Source organism: Charadrius vociferus, unplaced genomic scaffold (assembly GCF_000708025.1).
Source record: "Charadrius vociferus isolate BGI_N301 unplaced genomic scaffold, ASM70802v2 scaffold163, whole genome shotgun sequence".
Taxonomy (NCBI): Eukaryota; Metazoa; Chordata; class Aves; order Charadriiformes; family Charadriidae; genus Charadrius; species Charadrius vociferus.
In genome coordinates this window covers 21559273-21573577 of record NW_009648332.1, presented here as the reverse complement: position 1 = coordinate 21573577, position 14305 = coordinate 21559273, and the positions used below count along the sequence as shown (strand labels likewise).

The following is a 14305-nucleotide window of genomic DNA, read 5'->3' as shown; positions in this document are numbered from 1 at the left end:
TCTACAAATAATTTATTAAATATCGTGATACAGGCTTGGCTTAAGACAGCCATTAGAAAACTAGCTTGCTTTTCCCCCACTTCAGAACAGTTTCACTGGTTAAACCTGTAGCCTTCCCATGGGCCTACATACCTCTTCCTCCCTTTTTTGCACTACACATTGCCCAACAAACAACTTTTTGCTGAGTTCACTTTCTAGTGCAAACTTGTTTGATTCCAGAAATGCAAAAGCCAGAAAATCAGCAAGAACGAACACCATGAGAACTAAAATAATAATTAATAATAACTTCAAGACTGTATCAAAACATGTACCCACTTGAGACAGAGTAAGTTTACACAAAATTTCCCTGCTTCATGTTCAGACTCCTCTTAACCTCAAACTTTGCTCAGCCACCATTCCCTCAGCAGTGCAGGCTAATCCATTTTGTTCTCAGTTTCTACCTCCCCACCAGTGTCACCTCTGACTCCTCGTACTCATCTCCAGGTCCCAGTCCCAACCTCCATTCCTGACCCCTTCACTTTCTGCTTGACAGTATGAACCTTTTCCCAATTTCTTTTTAAGAAGAAATGGTATATTCACTGCCATGACGTGACTCTTCTATCCCTTACGCTCTCAAGCCAGGCACCTTTCTCTCTTGTGCAATTTGTCAGCTGCAGACAGAGGATCACTGAGAGCACAGGACGGACCCGCTTTTCAATGTCGCCAAACTTCAGTGATCTTCATGGGAATTGTAAAATATATTCCACACAAGCATTTTAGAACACCAATAAACTTTATCTGAAGTTTACTCAGAAATACCTATTGCACTTTTCCAAAATCTCCTGAAGAGAATCAGCTTTAGGTAGACTTGGCGTTCTCAGCCAGGAGAGGTAACGTGTGGCATAGAATGAATTATAGAATGGTTTGGGTTGGAAGGGATCTTCAAAGATTTAATTAAAAATCAAATGAAAACAAAGTTATGATGGGGAGTGCATGGAGATTTGAAAGTGTAAAATGTAGTGGTTCTGCCTGTAATACCATTGCTCCCTGTTCTTTTCCCATTTTTACATGATCTTCTACAGTAGAATACCTAAGCACCTGCTAGTAAGCACTATGATTAACATGTGTTATGTGTGGTTCATTCTTAGATGCCAAGCTGAAAATAAATACCTGCAGAAGCTGAGAACCATCACAGATCTCACAGTCCTCCAATCTAAGAGCACAAAATATTTTTTAATTTATCCCCTGTAATGTGGGCTGGGGTTTTTGGTTGTGTTTTTCTTTTTTTAAATCTCCACCAAAATAAAATATAAAAATTTCCCCTTAGGAAAGAAGAAGGTAGAAGATGATCAAAGGGCAAGAAAAGTTATGTGGGACACATGCACATTATACTGCTTAACAAGTGCATGACAAAAGCTTAAAGATTATTTAATTGGTGCCACTATCCACTCATTTCAATTTGGTCTAGTCCCTCGTGAACATCCAGTGACTAGGCTGAAACAAAAGCCTGTGCTGAGCACATATGACATTACAAGATACCCTTAGTCCAATATAACCATTGGAAATCCATGATAATTAACGGACTTTTTTTAGTTAGGTAATTAAACTCAAATCATTAAAACAAGCATTTTCCTTGCTTGTCTTCAACAGACTGGAACAACCTAGCGTGCTCTTTAAGCACAGTAAACACTAAACGGCTTTCACCAAGTCCTTCATTTTTCAAGTTCTGTGTAGCTAGCATGCTCCCTCGACGTTATGCCTGATACAACAGAGAGCCATCAAAAACAATCCGTTATTACTCCCCTGCCAATGATGCAATTTTCTATTTCACATCTTTGCATTTCCCTCTTTATTCCTCAGAGCAGATGGCCACTGAAACCTGCAGTATGGTTTCAACACCCCTGCACACACTGTGGCCGGGGGCTTATGCAGTCATCCAGCAGTAGCTGGTCAGTCGGTAACACTGGTAACACACCACGCACAGCGACCTCGGCTGCCTCCTGCTCCCACACCCTCTCTGCTCTGCTGCATCCCACTGTCAGGTTTGGAGCTTTCGGCAGCTACAATCGGCTTTTTCTTACACTGCAGAACACCTGGCATGGCTAGGTTGGGGTCTCTGTGCACTATCTTACCCAAAGAGATCACTGATAATTCACAAACAGCAGTTGTTAATAGATGCCCATCTATGCAGGCGTTGCTTTTCATGTACTGTGTACGCGTACATCAGGCAAATGACCACTCCATGACTGCTTGAAAACAATTCCTTTGCCCAAACATCTCACATCAGTGAGGATCTCCTGATTTCAGTTATTTGCCCCCTCCCTTCCCAAAACCCGAAGATGGCATGGGAAAATAACCAGTATTGCAATTAAATGATACATAAAAATGTCACTACACGAGACCACTTTAAAAATGAGATTTAAATTCTGATATTCTCTATTTAAAAAAGCCCTGCCAAGTTATGACAGTTCAGTGGGAGGGAATTCCAATGCCATTTCACCACCTCCAACTCAATGTCTTCCTTTTGCTTCTTTAGGAGAGACAACTCCATGTTTCAACAGTCAGTGTAAAAGTGGCCCAGCTTGAAAACTGCTTCCCACAGAGTTTAAAAGGAGATGTAAGCAGCGTGTTCCAGATTCTCGAACTGAGAAAACTCCAACACTAAAACTGAATCTCCACAAAAATCCAAAAGTCAGTATTTGGTCCCATTTTCTCCCATTTGCTCCAAAGGAACACCTAACTGAAGTCAGTGACCATCCATCTGGACCACATTTACTGATCAGAGTTTAAAATACTGAATTAATTCTGTGTTTCTAATTTGAGAATTCCACTGAAGATCTGGGGGCAGCAAGGATGCCTGGTTCTTTACTCCTCTTCAGCAGAATTAAAACTGACTATACGCAAGCCTTGCAGAAACAAAAAAACGACAATCAGAGATTTTGATAGATAACCATTATGTATAAACCAGACACAAAACATTAAACAAGCGCTAGCACTAGAGTTTTAACACATACATCGCATGTACCATAGTATGGACAAATGTTAGCTATGTGACCTGAGGCTTGTGCCTCTCTGTTTCATTGTGGCACATTCAGGTTGCTCAGAAGTCAAGTCTCACCTTCAGAGGCAAGTGGCAGCTCCTGGCACTGCCACTGAACCGTAGCAATGATGCCACTCGAGTTTTCCGTAATGTGAAAAATCAACACAGGTAAAATGCCATTATTATGCACTGGAATTCCCGACACAAAATGTTATCTAGACTTTCTGTCGGAGTGCAGGATCAACTGGCTTATCTTCAAAAACTTTCTCTAAAACGCTGGTCTGGTTGGCTACTTGAAGAGAGCATGATCTACTCACTTGTGTGGGGAGAGCAGCCACAAATCGCTCCCAGACATTGCTGACCTCCTCACTCATTCCTCTGCCTTGCTTTTGACTTATTTTCAACTCCTGCCCTGTATGCTTACATTTAATCTTAGTTTAACAATAATAAATCACTAATAGCAAAGAATGTGTGTAAACGCTTATTAACCCTGCAGACGACAATGAGCTCTTTCAAGGTTATTACAGTTCACTATACGAATAAAAGTTGGGGTTTTTTTAATTTTCTAAGTACGCATCTACACAAGCAGAAAAGGCTCTTTGGTACCTACAGAGTAGGTTAAGAGTAATTTTAAAGATTTTTAGTTACACTGTAGCCATTGTTCAGGCCTCATTTTAGGGCTGCCTTGAGAGAGCTGATTAAGGTAGAAATTAAATCTCTTCTTCAAATGAAAAACAGCATGCCTAATCATTAAATTTATCCCTTGTTCTCAATAAGAATTGCTCTTCTTCCAAATTAATCTGTTTAGGACACAGATGATGTTTGAAATTATTTTTTCTTCAAATTTTAGGAATTTTTAAATGGTTTTGAATTTCAGAAAGGTTTTCCTGAGAGTTCATTTTTTCAGTGAGTTTCAAAAAAATGAAAGGCTATGCATGGGAACACAGATTTTGATGACTTATTTTTAAAAGAAAACAAAGCAAGTGGTATCATTAATTATAAGGTGTCACATACACGTACTTGACCAATGTAACTGAAGTATACAGTTCTGATTAAAGCCTTGGTGGCTGCTACCTAAACCTGAAGATTTCAAATGTATTTCATCTCTCAGTCTGATGCTGAAAAGCAAACCCTAACCATCATTCATCCCAACTCTCCCCAGATCAGAAAATAGATCAGAAACTGTTCCAAGCAGGAATTTGAAAACCACATGTTAAGGTAGTAGTAGAAGCTGATGGAGAGACTGGGGAAACAGTAACCCAAGGCTGGGTTGCCTCCTTCAACTAATTGCTATCCCCAAATCTAAGCTTCAGGGCCTATTTTCTACACTTCCAAGCCCACTCCATGATCCATGACTCCACAGCTCCGGCTCCTTACATGGAGACTTCCTCCGCTCCAACTGAGCTACCTGACTTGAGCTCTGCTTCCCAGAAACCCCAAGCTCTTACACATCGGAAAGAAAAGGATCGGGAAGAAAATGGCAGGAGATATGAAAATATACCAAGCTAGCACCAAATATGGAAATTCTCCCAAATGAAAAGCATAGTTAGCTTATAATGGGAATTATGTTTTCAAAACAACGGAAGCGTTAAAAGAAACCACAGCTAGTTAGTGAAGAATCTCACTAGGTGTACTTAAGTCGCAGCACAGCCTGCTCTGTCCATGGGCCCTGGCCACCGTACCTGGCACGGTGTCTCTTGAAGCACACTGTGGCTCCCTCAGCGTGCCCAGGTTTCCTCTCAGATGGGTCCATTTCTGCACACACATAGAAGCCAAATAACACATGTTCGAAACCAAACGGTGCACAGCTCATGCTAAAACCTGTCCTTACAAAGACAACTCTCTTACACATATGTTTTTATATTACATGCACACATATCATAACACAATGAGATAAAGGATGGAAAAACCTCAATTGTATAAAACTACTGCTTCATTTTTGAGTTCACAACTCAGCTTGCAAACTGACTGGAATGACTGAAGTGTACAGGAAATGCTACAGTTTGTTTATCCTCATCTGCACAGCTTGAAATACATTTTCAATTATTCACTTTTAATTCTCAACTATTTACTTTGAAGGCAAAAATTGTTGTGTAAGATATCTTATAATTGCCTTTCACAAGATCTCCAAATCCAATGATCTCTACAGCCATTGTTTTACACTTGTCTTGCTCATAGCTGCGTTCCTGCACAGACTTTTACCAGAAATACCAACAGAAACAGCATTAGTCACGAACAGGAGAGCAAAAGTGATGTCACTCCTGCCATCATTACTCATTGACTCTAATAGATTATGAGTTAATTAAAACGCACAGTAATTCCCATACTTGAGCAATATTCTGCTGCTAACGAGAAATCTTCTACAGCATCAGCAGGAGAGCCGCTTTTTACACTCCAAAATACAACACCTCCCTCTGATCAGGTGAGTGCAGTAGGGGAAATTAGTGAGGTACATTACATAACATTGTCCCCATGCAGATCCTACAGGCAGTTTCCAAGGGTCTTAGCTAAAAGGGACACATGCTACACATTCAGAAGAAATGCATCCTGAAAGGGAAAAGACAGAGGAATGGAAGGAGAGAGGGGAAGTATTTGTGGCAGAGATAAATGAGAGAGATTCGAAGCACACATAAAATTGAGAGGTCAAGCAGTGATGTAGCACAACTTAAGACTGAATTTGAAATTGGTCCAAAAGGAAAAAGATGCGAAGTTGTATGCTCACTAGTCATCGATAACTGATGGATGTAGAGATCGAGGTGTGGACTCTCTGCAAAGTTATACCCGAGTTTTGGGTTGAGAGTAAAAATACGGAAGACCGCTAGAAGAAACATAAAATGAAGAAATCCATGCAGAATTTCCATAAAGGATTCAAGGAACAAAAAAAGAGGACAAGGTGCTTTTTCTGATGTATTAGTATTAGTTTAGCAAACAACGAAAAGAAATTAAAACCTCTATGTTCTCAAATGTTAAAGCCTCCTATTGCCTATTAAAAGAAAGGAAGGAATTCTGCAGCAGAGAAAAGCAAACTTATTCGTAAATGTATACAAGTAGACTGTTAGAATGTTATACAATTGTGCCATTTATTAAGCCTAAAATGATTTATTCACGCAAAAGAGACACAGGTTCTTGGAGCAAGCGCTCAAGAACTTCTATGACGCAATACATTTCTTAGCCCCTTCAAAAGAAAATGTAAGCCATAACCAGCAGTAACAAAATTATGTACTTAGTTGCAATAAAAAAATCATATCTAAAAGTCAAAGTTTAAGTCATGGTCAAAACATTACAGCATTGTGCCTTTTTTGGCTTGACTTTCAGTCTAAATTTAATGGGAGTTACCTGTAGATTTTTAATCACCATTCACAGTATGTACCTTAGATAATTAGAATGAGTGTACACCTAGTTATAACATCTGCATAAAAGATAAAGTAAGTCTGGCGAGATGACGAAAGCAGCATCAAATAGTAAGAACCAAATCTGGATCTCTGTAGCCAAGTGAATAAAACAAAATCAAATACATGTTCTCATTTCATTCACTTTTCAATTCATTCACTAATTAATACAGGCGAGGCACAGGAAAACAGGTGACAATGGTCTTACAATGTGCTTTAAGAGTGCTTTAACTTTTCTATTTCTTTAATTTGCAGAATATAGATTTCCTACTGCAGTGAGTTTTATTTAGCTAGTTCACAGGAAAACTCCATTCCCTCCAGCTCTGCTGTACAGTAGGAACCCAGAAGCAGTCTGTGCAAGACAGTCACTTTTTTTTTTATTCTAGGCATCTTGATCAGCAGCACCAGTGGAAATTACCACTTTTGCACTGGCCATTTCTAGCTCTTCCTAGGATCAGATATTGCTTGAAGCGGTTTATATATGTATAGGACACAAACTATGCTCATTAAAGTACAGTATGCTCAATCAACAAAACAGATACTTTGTGTTTCACTTCAAAGCTTTCTGTACAGAAATTGTCATTGAAACTGCCTGTAAAATACTTGGGGATATTAGGTGTATGGTCTATCATGATCCTCTATCCAAGGAAAAAAAAATTATCTATTTTAATACACATATATATTACCAGACAAGTGAAAAGCATATTTATAACTAGATAAAAAACAAAATGCTTGTCACATCTTAAGTGTCCATTGGGAAAAAAAAAACATAAAAAGCAGTTACAGCAGTGTTTTTCTCAATACCTTTCTTTATCAGTCTAAATTTCAAAACAAAAAATAAAACTGAGAAAGCAGAAGACAACTGAACAGTTTTCTTTTTTAAAAAGTGGTAATATATATCTACACTACAGGAAATGCTTGAACTGAGTAGTAACTGGTACATACAGTGCACAGCTAGTAAGTTGTTCGCACAAATAGCTTGCCAGGAAGCAGTCGCCTACTTTCTTGAACGAGCTTCCAGTATTTCTGTCCTTTTCCCTACAATAGCTCTGCCCCTCCTTCTTGTCCGTGCTCTTTTATACTCTCATGATGTCTCATTGCCTTTCGTTCTCCCACAAATCCCCTAAAACTCAGCTCCCAGCTACACAAGAAGCTGCGAGTGCGATGGCTGATTTTAAAGATACCGTGGTGCTGCCTGAGCAGTCAGCAGGGCAGACCCAACATGTCAGTTTTGTTCCCCTCATCAATCTCAGCTTCCAAGAACCTCTCCTTCTTCTGTCCAATTGCCAATTTTCATGAAATTTGTAGAAATTTTGCACCTTTGAGAGCACTGCGTTACAGTTGAGTATGAGGCCAAGAGTCGAAAAAGCATGTCTGGGAGGGGAGCATGAGGGGGTATTAACAGACAAACAATAAACATCCCATAACTTTTTCTTTTCTTTTCTTTTTTTTCCTGTCTTTGGTTACTCAGCTAAAATACATACCGAGCTATGCTATAAATTTATGTATACCCACGGTTTATTGATTAAGCTTACCCATCTCATACGAGCAACTGAGCATCTTCTGAATGGTTCAACAGAAATAGTTAATGCCAAGACGAGTTATTTGAAAATAATTATTCCCTGCCACTGATTATCTTCTTGCCACTGGATGGCAGCAACAGTACCTCACCTTTTTCCTCAAATTTTATTTCCATATTCATCTTCATTACCAATTTTAAACAGAATTCGGTACATATCTTAAGCACATTAAAGACTTTAATGCTTTAAACCCAACACTGACAACCATATTAGTTAAGTCATTAAAACAGCTTAAAGGACAGTGAGCTTAACCAGTGCAAAACGCAAACTTAATTAAATTCAACTATAAAAGACTAAATGAACCTAGTTTACTTCAGGGAAGACGTGTTTAAGAAGATCTTTATTTTGCCAGTGTGTTTTCCTGCAAAGCTGCTCTTCTTTCGTCTCTACACACACCACCTCTCACTCCACAGACAGCAGCTTCTTGCATCCGATAGATGCTTCTCATCTTTGAGTCTCCTTCTACAACTGATGCCAACATTGCTCTGAAACCAGCTCAGCCGGCCCACTACCTGGGTGTATCTTTCATTAATTATGCAAATCAAGCTTCTAATTCAATCTTTGCTGATTTGGACAATGAGTTTTCCAAACTGAGTGAGTACAATTGATTAAATTAATTACCATTAATCATTCTGACAAGCCTAAATAAATATTTTAATTAATAAAAATGTTTTATATTAACAATTTAAATAACTGGTGGCGTTACATGGAAGCCAATAATGACTGATACCAGAAAGGTAAGGGCTAATTAATTGTAAATAATGGTCCTGATTCTTCTCTGAGAAAAAAAAAAATATATCAGTTTAGTTACTTCCATGCAATTAAAATCTTAATTTCTTTTAACTCAAACAACACGTTTTCAGTACTGCTTGGTGAGTTTTTATATCCTGGTACACTGTAACATTTTTTATGATGCTTGTCGTTTGAAGGAAACTATGTTATATCCTTATATTAACACAGATGGTGTTTACAATTATAATAGACAAAACCGGGAGCCGAAACGTAGCTCTATCTTGAAAGAGATATCCCTAAAATTCTGTAAAGGTTGCACTTTGCTGTGGTATTTTCCTACTAGTGATTTCATACTTACTTGAACACAAAAGGACATATTCTTCTCATCTGCAGGTGCAAATTTAGGGAGTAAAATATGTTTTACTTTTCTTTAAATCTTTCCTTGCAATTATGCTAAATATCATTTCTATGAAATATTTTTAAAAAAACAATAACTAACACATACCTTTCAATGTCAAAAGGAAAGCAGAACTTTGGAACACTATTCAGCACTTCCTGTAAATACAAGTAAAAGAAATAAAGTTAGGATTTCGAAAAGGCTTTTATCTGTGATTGCTAGCAAGCTAGCTTGCTTTAAAAAAAAACAAAAACAAAACCAAAAAAGACTCATAACAAATAATAAATTCAAGGAATATGTGATTGCAAAAAATACAGCACACGTTCCTGGACTGAAATAATTGATTATTAAAAAGGAATTAAGTTTGTGCTTTGGCAGATTGCAAAGACAATGCCATAGAAGCCCCAGGAGGGAAGGGCCTGGCCTGAAGGGTATTAACACCCTTCACATCCCCGCTGGGATTCCCTTCAACAAGGCCATATGGATTTTACAAGAAGCACCACACCATATGGGTAAGCCACGTCTGCTGCTACTTGTACCACAGACTAGCCACAGGGACTTCTGACAGATCCTGGCTCAAAAATACAAATGTTGTTTCAATTAAAATGCAGGCAGAGAAAAGGGAATGAAGTTGGCAGCAGAATGAATTACAGAGAGGTATAACAACTCTATACATGTTCCACAGTCAAATGCTGAAAATGATGGAAATCGTCTGCTGGCCCAAAGGAGAAATTTATATGATTAACCCTTTGGATTTCACAAGCAAGGCTGGCTATTAATAAAGGGAAGGGGGGGAATCCACCGGATCTACTTTCGTACCATAATATGAAAGGATAATGTCACTCTTTCTTGCAGAATTTTATTTAAGAAGCTGTTTAGTGGCAAATAAAATGTGTTAATTAAAATATAAAAATGCTCTCAAACTAGTCAACGTTTTCCTTAAAAAAAAAAAAAGTGAATTACCAGAGCAGTTAGCAGCAAATATTAAACAATGACCTTGCAAGATCCCAGAAAAACAGGTTTTATTTCCTTATTCCCAACTAGGAAAACAAACCCTCTGCGAAATGCTTCAGCTAAGAAGAGACAGTTGACGTCAACAGAGTTGGTCAGCAAAGCTACAGAATTCCCTTTCCAGTGCAGACCAGCTGAGACAGATATTTGCTGTATACACGAGTTATCCCACAAGGTGTGTGTTTTCAGAAAAATGCATATTGATTGCAAATTTCCAGAGCTGCACATTGGGGCTTAAAAACTTGAGCTAAGATGATAGCACTCTCCAGCCTGAACTCTCTGTTTACTGCATATTGAACAGTCAACTCCCACTAGGGGAAACTGTGTATTTAAATTCCTATACACCACAATGACTATTTACTTCAAACATTTGCCTGGCTCAGTGGATAGTGTAAAACATGAAGAACCCATGCAAATTAATCAGCAAGGGACAAATAGTTCAGGAAAAAGATGCCTCTGAATATAACGTGCATATGTTAGCTGCAGCATTTTAAAGGTATACGATGTGACCCAGTAAATCATCACACAATACAAAATGGAAAAGCCAGTTTTTCTAGAATTTCTAAGTCACGTAAAAGAGTTCAAGAAATCTTTGGCATTTTTAGTTTGTCAGCACCAATAAAGGAGAATCTGAAAGCCAGATACTGTGTTTTGAGAAAGGTTATTAACTCAATTATGAACTATAGCAGTACTTATAATATTTTCCAAAAGAAATTGCTCAAACACCATCCTGACTGCTGGGAGCAGCCACTGTGGAAGCGCGAGGAGCAAAATACAAACAATGCGGGTAAATATTTTAATTTCTGTAGGCAGGAAACAAGCATACATGATGCTGGTAGCAGTAGCAGTAAACTAACAAAAGAATGCAAGCACAACAGGCTAATCAAAACTTTTAAGGCAGAAATTTCCTAAAAGTTTCCAATAAAGCTCATAAAGCTTGTTTTTCCCATTCCAAAAAAACAGTATTTTACACTACTCAAATTCCAAATCTGCACCTACTCTCACACTATAGGAAGTCATTCTCTCCTTTACTACCAAAGATTTTAATTGCTGCCTGGCAAGCTTCGCACTGACTCAGAATTGGGTATGGAAATATATTCATTTATGTTCTCCATTGTATTCTCTCAGAATAAATTATCATGCAAGAAAAAGAAAACAAAAACAAAACAAAACAAAAAAACCCAAAAGGTATTAGCTCAATATTTTGACTAAACAACTTGAAAATTATGGGTATGTTTTGCAGCATTTTCCAGGCTGAGCTGCAGGACAGTGTTTCCCCCAGCTCTGCTCCATCCCTCCCCCAGCCAGCACACGTGCACGCCAACTTCTGCAGAGCAGCCTCAGCTCGCTTCCCAACTGGCAGGAGCATCCCTCAGGGGACAAGTCTTTAAACCTCCGCACTCTTTAAAATTCAACCAGCCAGCAGGTCTATAGACTGGTGTATAAACAGTATAGACAAAAAAAAAAAAAATAAAAAATAAAAAAAAAAAATCCTCTCTCAGCTTATGTCAGTGACAAAGCAGCTCAGCAGTTGACTGCTGCTCCCCTGACAGCGTAAGCCGGGTTTACACAGATCAATAGATGGAAGTCCTACCTAGCTTCCAGGGCTCAGTTTTCTCCCTTAATTACAGGTGCTATTCAGATTTTTAAAATGGAAGAAAACAAGATGCCCCCAAGATGCTCCTAGACAAATTTAAAATGCAAATGACGTTACATACACATTCACACACACAGCCACTATTCGTGTACACACACACAGCCACTATTCGTGTACAATTATAGTTGATACTTTCAGTAACCACTCTATTGAATACAATTTGAGCTCCAGTTCCTAATGGGTCATCATTTTCAAGGATCCATAACTCAGCCAGGACTTCCTCTGGAGTCAACATACACACTCTCAGAAAAAGAATAACGTATTTATTGTCTTTTCTTTTCATAGCTTCACAAAAGCACGTGTTTCTTTCTCAAGACAAAAGGTTGTACAAGTCTTCAGAAACTAAACCATCTTTGATTCACGTGTCCCATGATTATTTCCTCCTCTGGTTTTCACAGTATTAGTGCTTTCAGAAATGGTCCCTGTGTCATAAAGGAAAGAAATTGTGTGCAGGGGGAAAAAGATAATGATGTTATTAAAAAAAAAAAAAAACACACAAGTAAAATATTATCTATTTGCTTTCAAACACCAAATAAACACCTACAGTTGCACATACAATTGAGTTTAATTGCTAAAAGTTAAAGGATAGCTACCCCATCCCTTATACAAGCTCCAAGAGAAAGAAGAAAATCATAAAGCTGATATCATGTGAACTACAGCATGCTGCTTCCTTTGCAAAAAGCTTAAACAAAAATGGAAATGGTATTTAAGAAAGTATTTCCTTTATGCCTATAGCACAGCAGTGGAAACTTGCATTCTCACAGGCACATGGTCCAGTGGTTTTATTAATTCACTTTCATCAATTGCACTACACAACTCTAGCCTGGCCTGGTCACGCTCACTGGCTCTACATTAAGATGATATTACAGAAGCCTAAAAAGTTAGAATTATTCAGCGTTCCTTGCTTATTTTGATACCCATACAGCTAATTCTGTGCACCACCATTTTATAAAGCCATGTAAATGTGGTAGAAGATGCTTCTGAACTCATACATGCGAGTTTTCTGGAGAAAAGCTCCTGATAACTGACAATCTTGCCCTTTGGTGAAATTACTGGTTAGTCATTTTGGTTAGATTCAAGATATACATCATATTCCTTACTAACTAGAAAAGACAGGAATATTAATTTTTTTATAATATCACAGTCAATTGATACAAACATATGAAACCTGCATGGCCATTCAGTGTGCATTGTAGAAGATAGTGATTTGGGAGGATATTTGTTTCTTTTTCCACTTGAACAAGACACAATGGGATCTCACTACAGCTGGAAGAAGGTACAGGAGCTGCTTCCACAGGAAAATTGCAGCAGATTTGATATATATTACAGAATCAGCTTATGAATGTATCTCTACACAGGTAGGAGTGGGTTCTTCCACTTTAACTTACGCATTTCAACCAGTTACCTTTTTCAATGTAGATGAAGTCTGATGAATCAATGAACTGACAGAAATTAAGTTCATCACTTGATATTTTACACTACTGAAATAACTAAATATTGAAGTTTAACATGATTAATTGCAGAGGTTAGAAGGATGTGGTAACTATTCACCCCAGCATTTTTTCTTCTTATTGTAATATACTTTTCAGTTTGCATTTAAGTGGGGAGGGAAAAGAACCTGATTTTTTCTAAGTGAATCCCTGTGAAAGGATTGAAAAATCTTCCCTGATAGGAATATTTTAAGGTATCCAGAATACTGAGCCACTTCATAAATAGTGGTCTAGACACTGTTTTTTAAAAGAACGTCCTGCTGCTTCCAACTACTTCTGTGTTTATCTGCAGCATAAGACTGTTCCTCCAGCAAGGCAGGTAGGTTCTCCCCCCAGGTCCATTCTACATATGGAAAGAGCATCTCAGGAGAAGAAAGGGACCAATCCCTTACACTGAGACACAGTCACTCCGTGTCCGTTCCAGAGACATGTCAGGATACCTAGGGAAGAAATGGCCTAAATAAAATAGACAGTAACCAAAGTATTTTGAGTTATTTAATTACATAATACAGACCAGGTTACCAAAATCATTCATATAAACTAGCACTCAAAAAACTATCTGTCTATCCTGATCTCTTTATTCTGTTTTGAGGCAGAAATCAGCCAAAGAGATAACAATTACAGGAGCACAAACAAACGGTTTGTGCTTACTTACACACGGTTTGTCCACTTACTTACAAAACGCTTTTGCACTTTCCCCCCCATTATCCTTACATCCACTGTTTTCTTTCTCAGTAACAATATTTTTCTAGCTTTTGTCTCTTATTTCTCTACCTTATTTTTGTGAAGTCCTTTTCCTCCTGCCCCTCTTCACTGGCGGGAAATTCTCTTTTTTGTCAGTCTTTTATCTTTATCATATCTACTTTATAAAACAGTCTCCTCTTTCCTTGTTGATAAAAGCTACTTGCTATTTTATTTTAGTATTTCATCTAATTGTCCTTCAAAACTCTTTTCTTCCTGCTAGGACTTCCGCTTCCCACTAACCTCTCTTTAAATGTCTTCTCTTGAAACATGCGACTGCAGGTCTCTT

The 14305-nt window shown here is 38.1% G+C and overlaps 1 protein-coding gene across 1 annotated transcript in view; it reads right to left on the bottom strand.

Annotated features, from left to right (window-relative positions):
• Positions 1-14305, bottom strand: part of DENND1B (DENN/MADD domain containing 1B) — a 170586-nt gene that overhangs the window by 93475 nt on the left and 62806 nt on the right. Inside the window, exon 4 of the mRNA XM_009884930.1 lies at positions 9226-9275. Within this exon, the coding sequence (XP_009883232.1) occupies positions 9226-9275 (50 nt within the window). The remainder of the gene's footprint in view (positions 1-9225; positions 9276-14305) is intronic.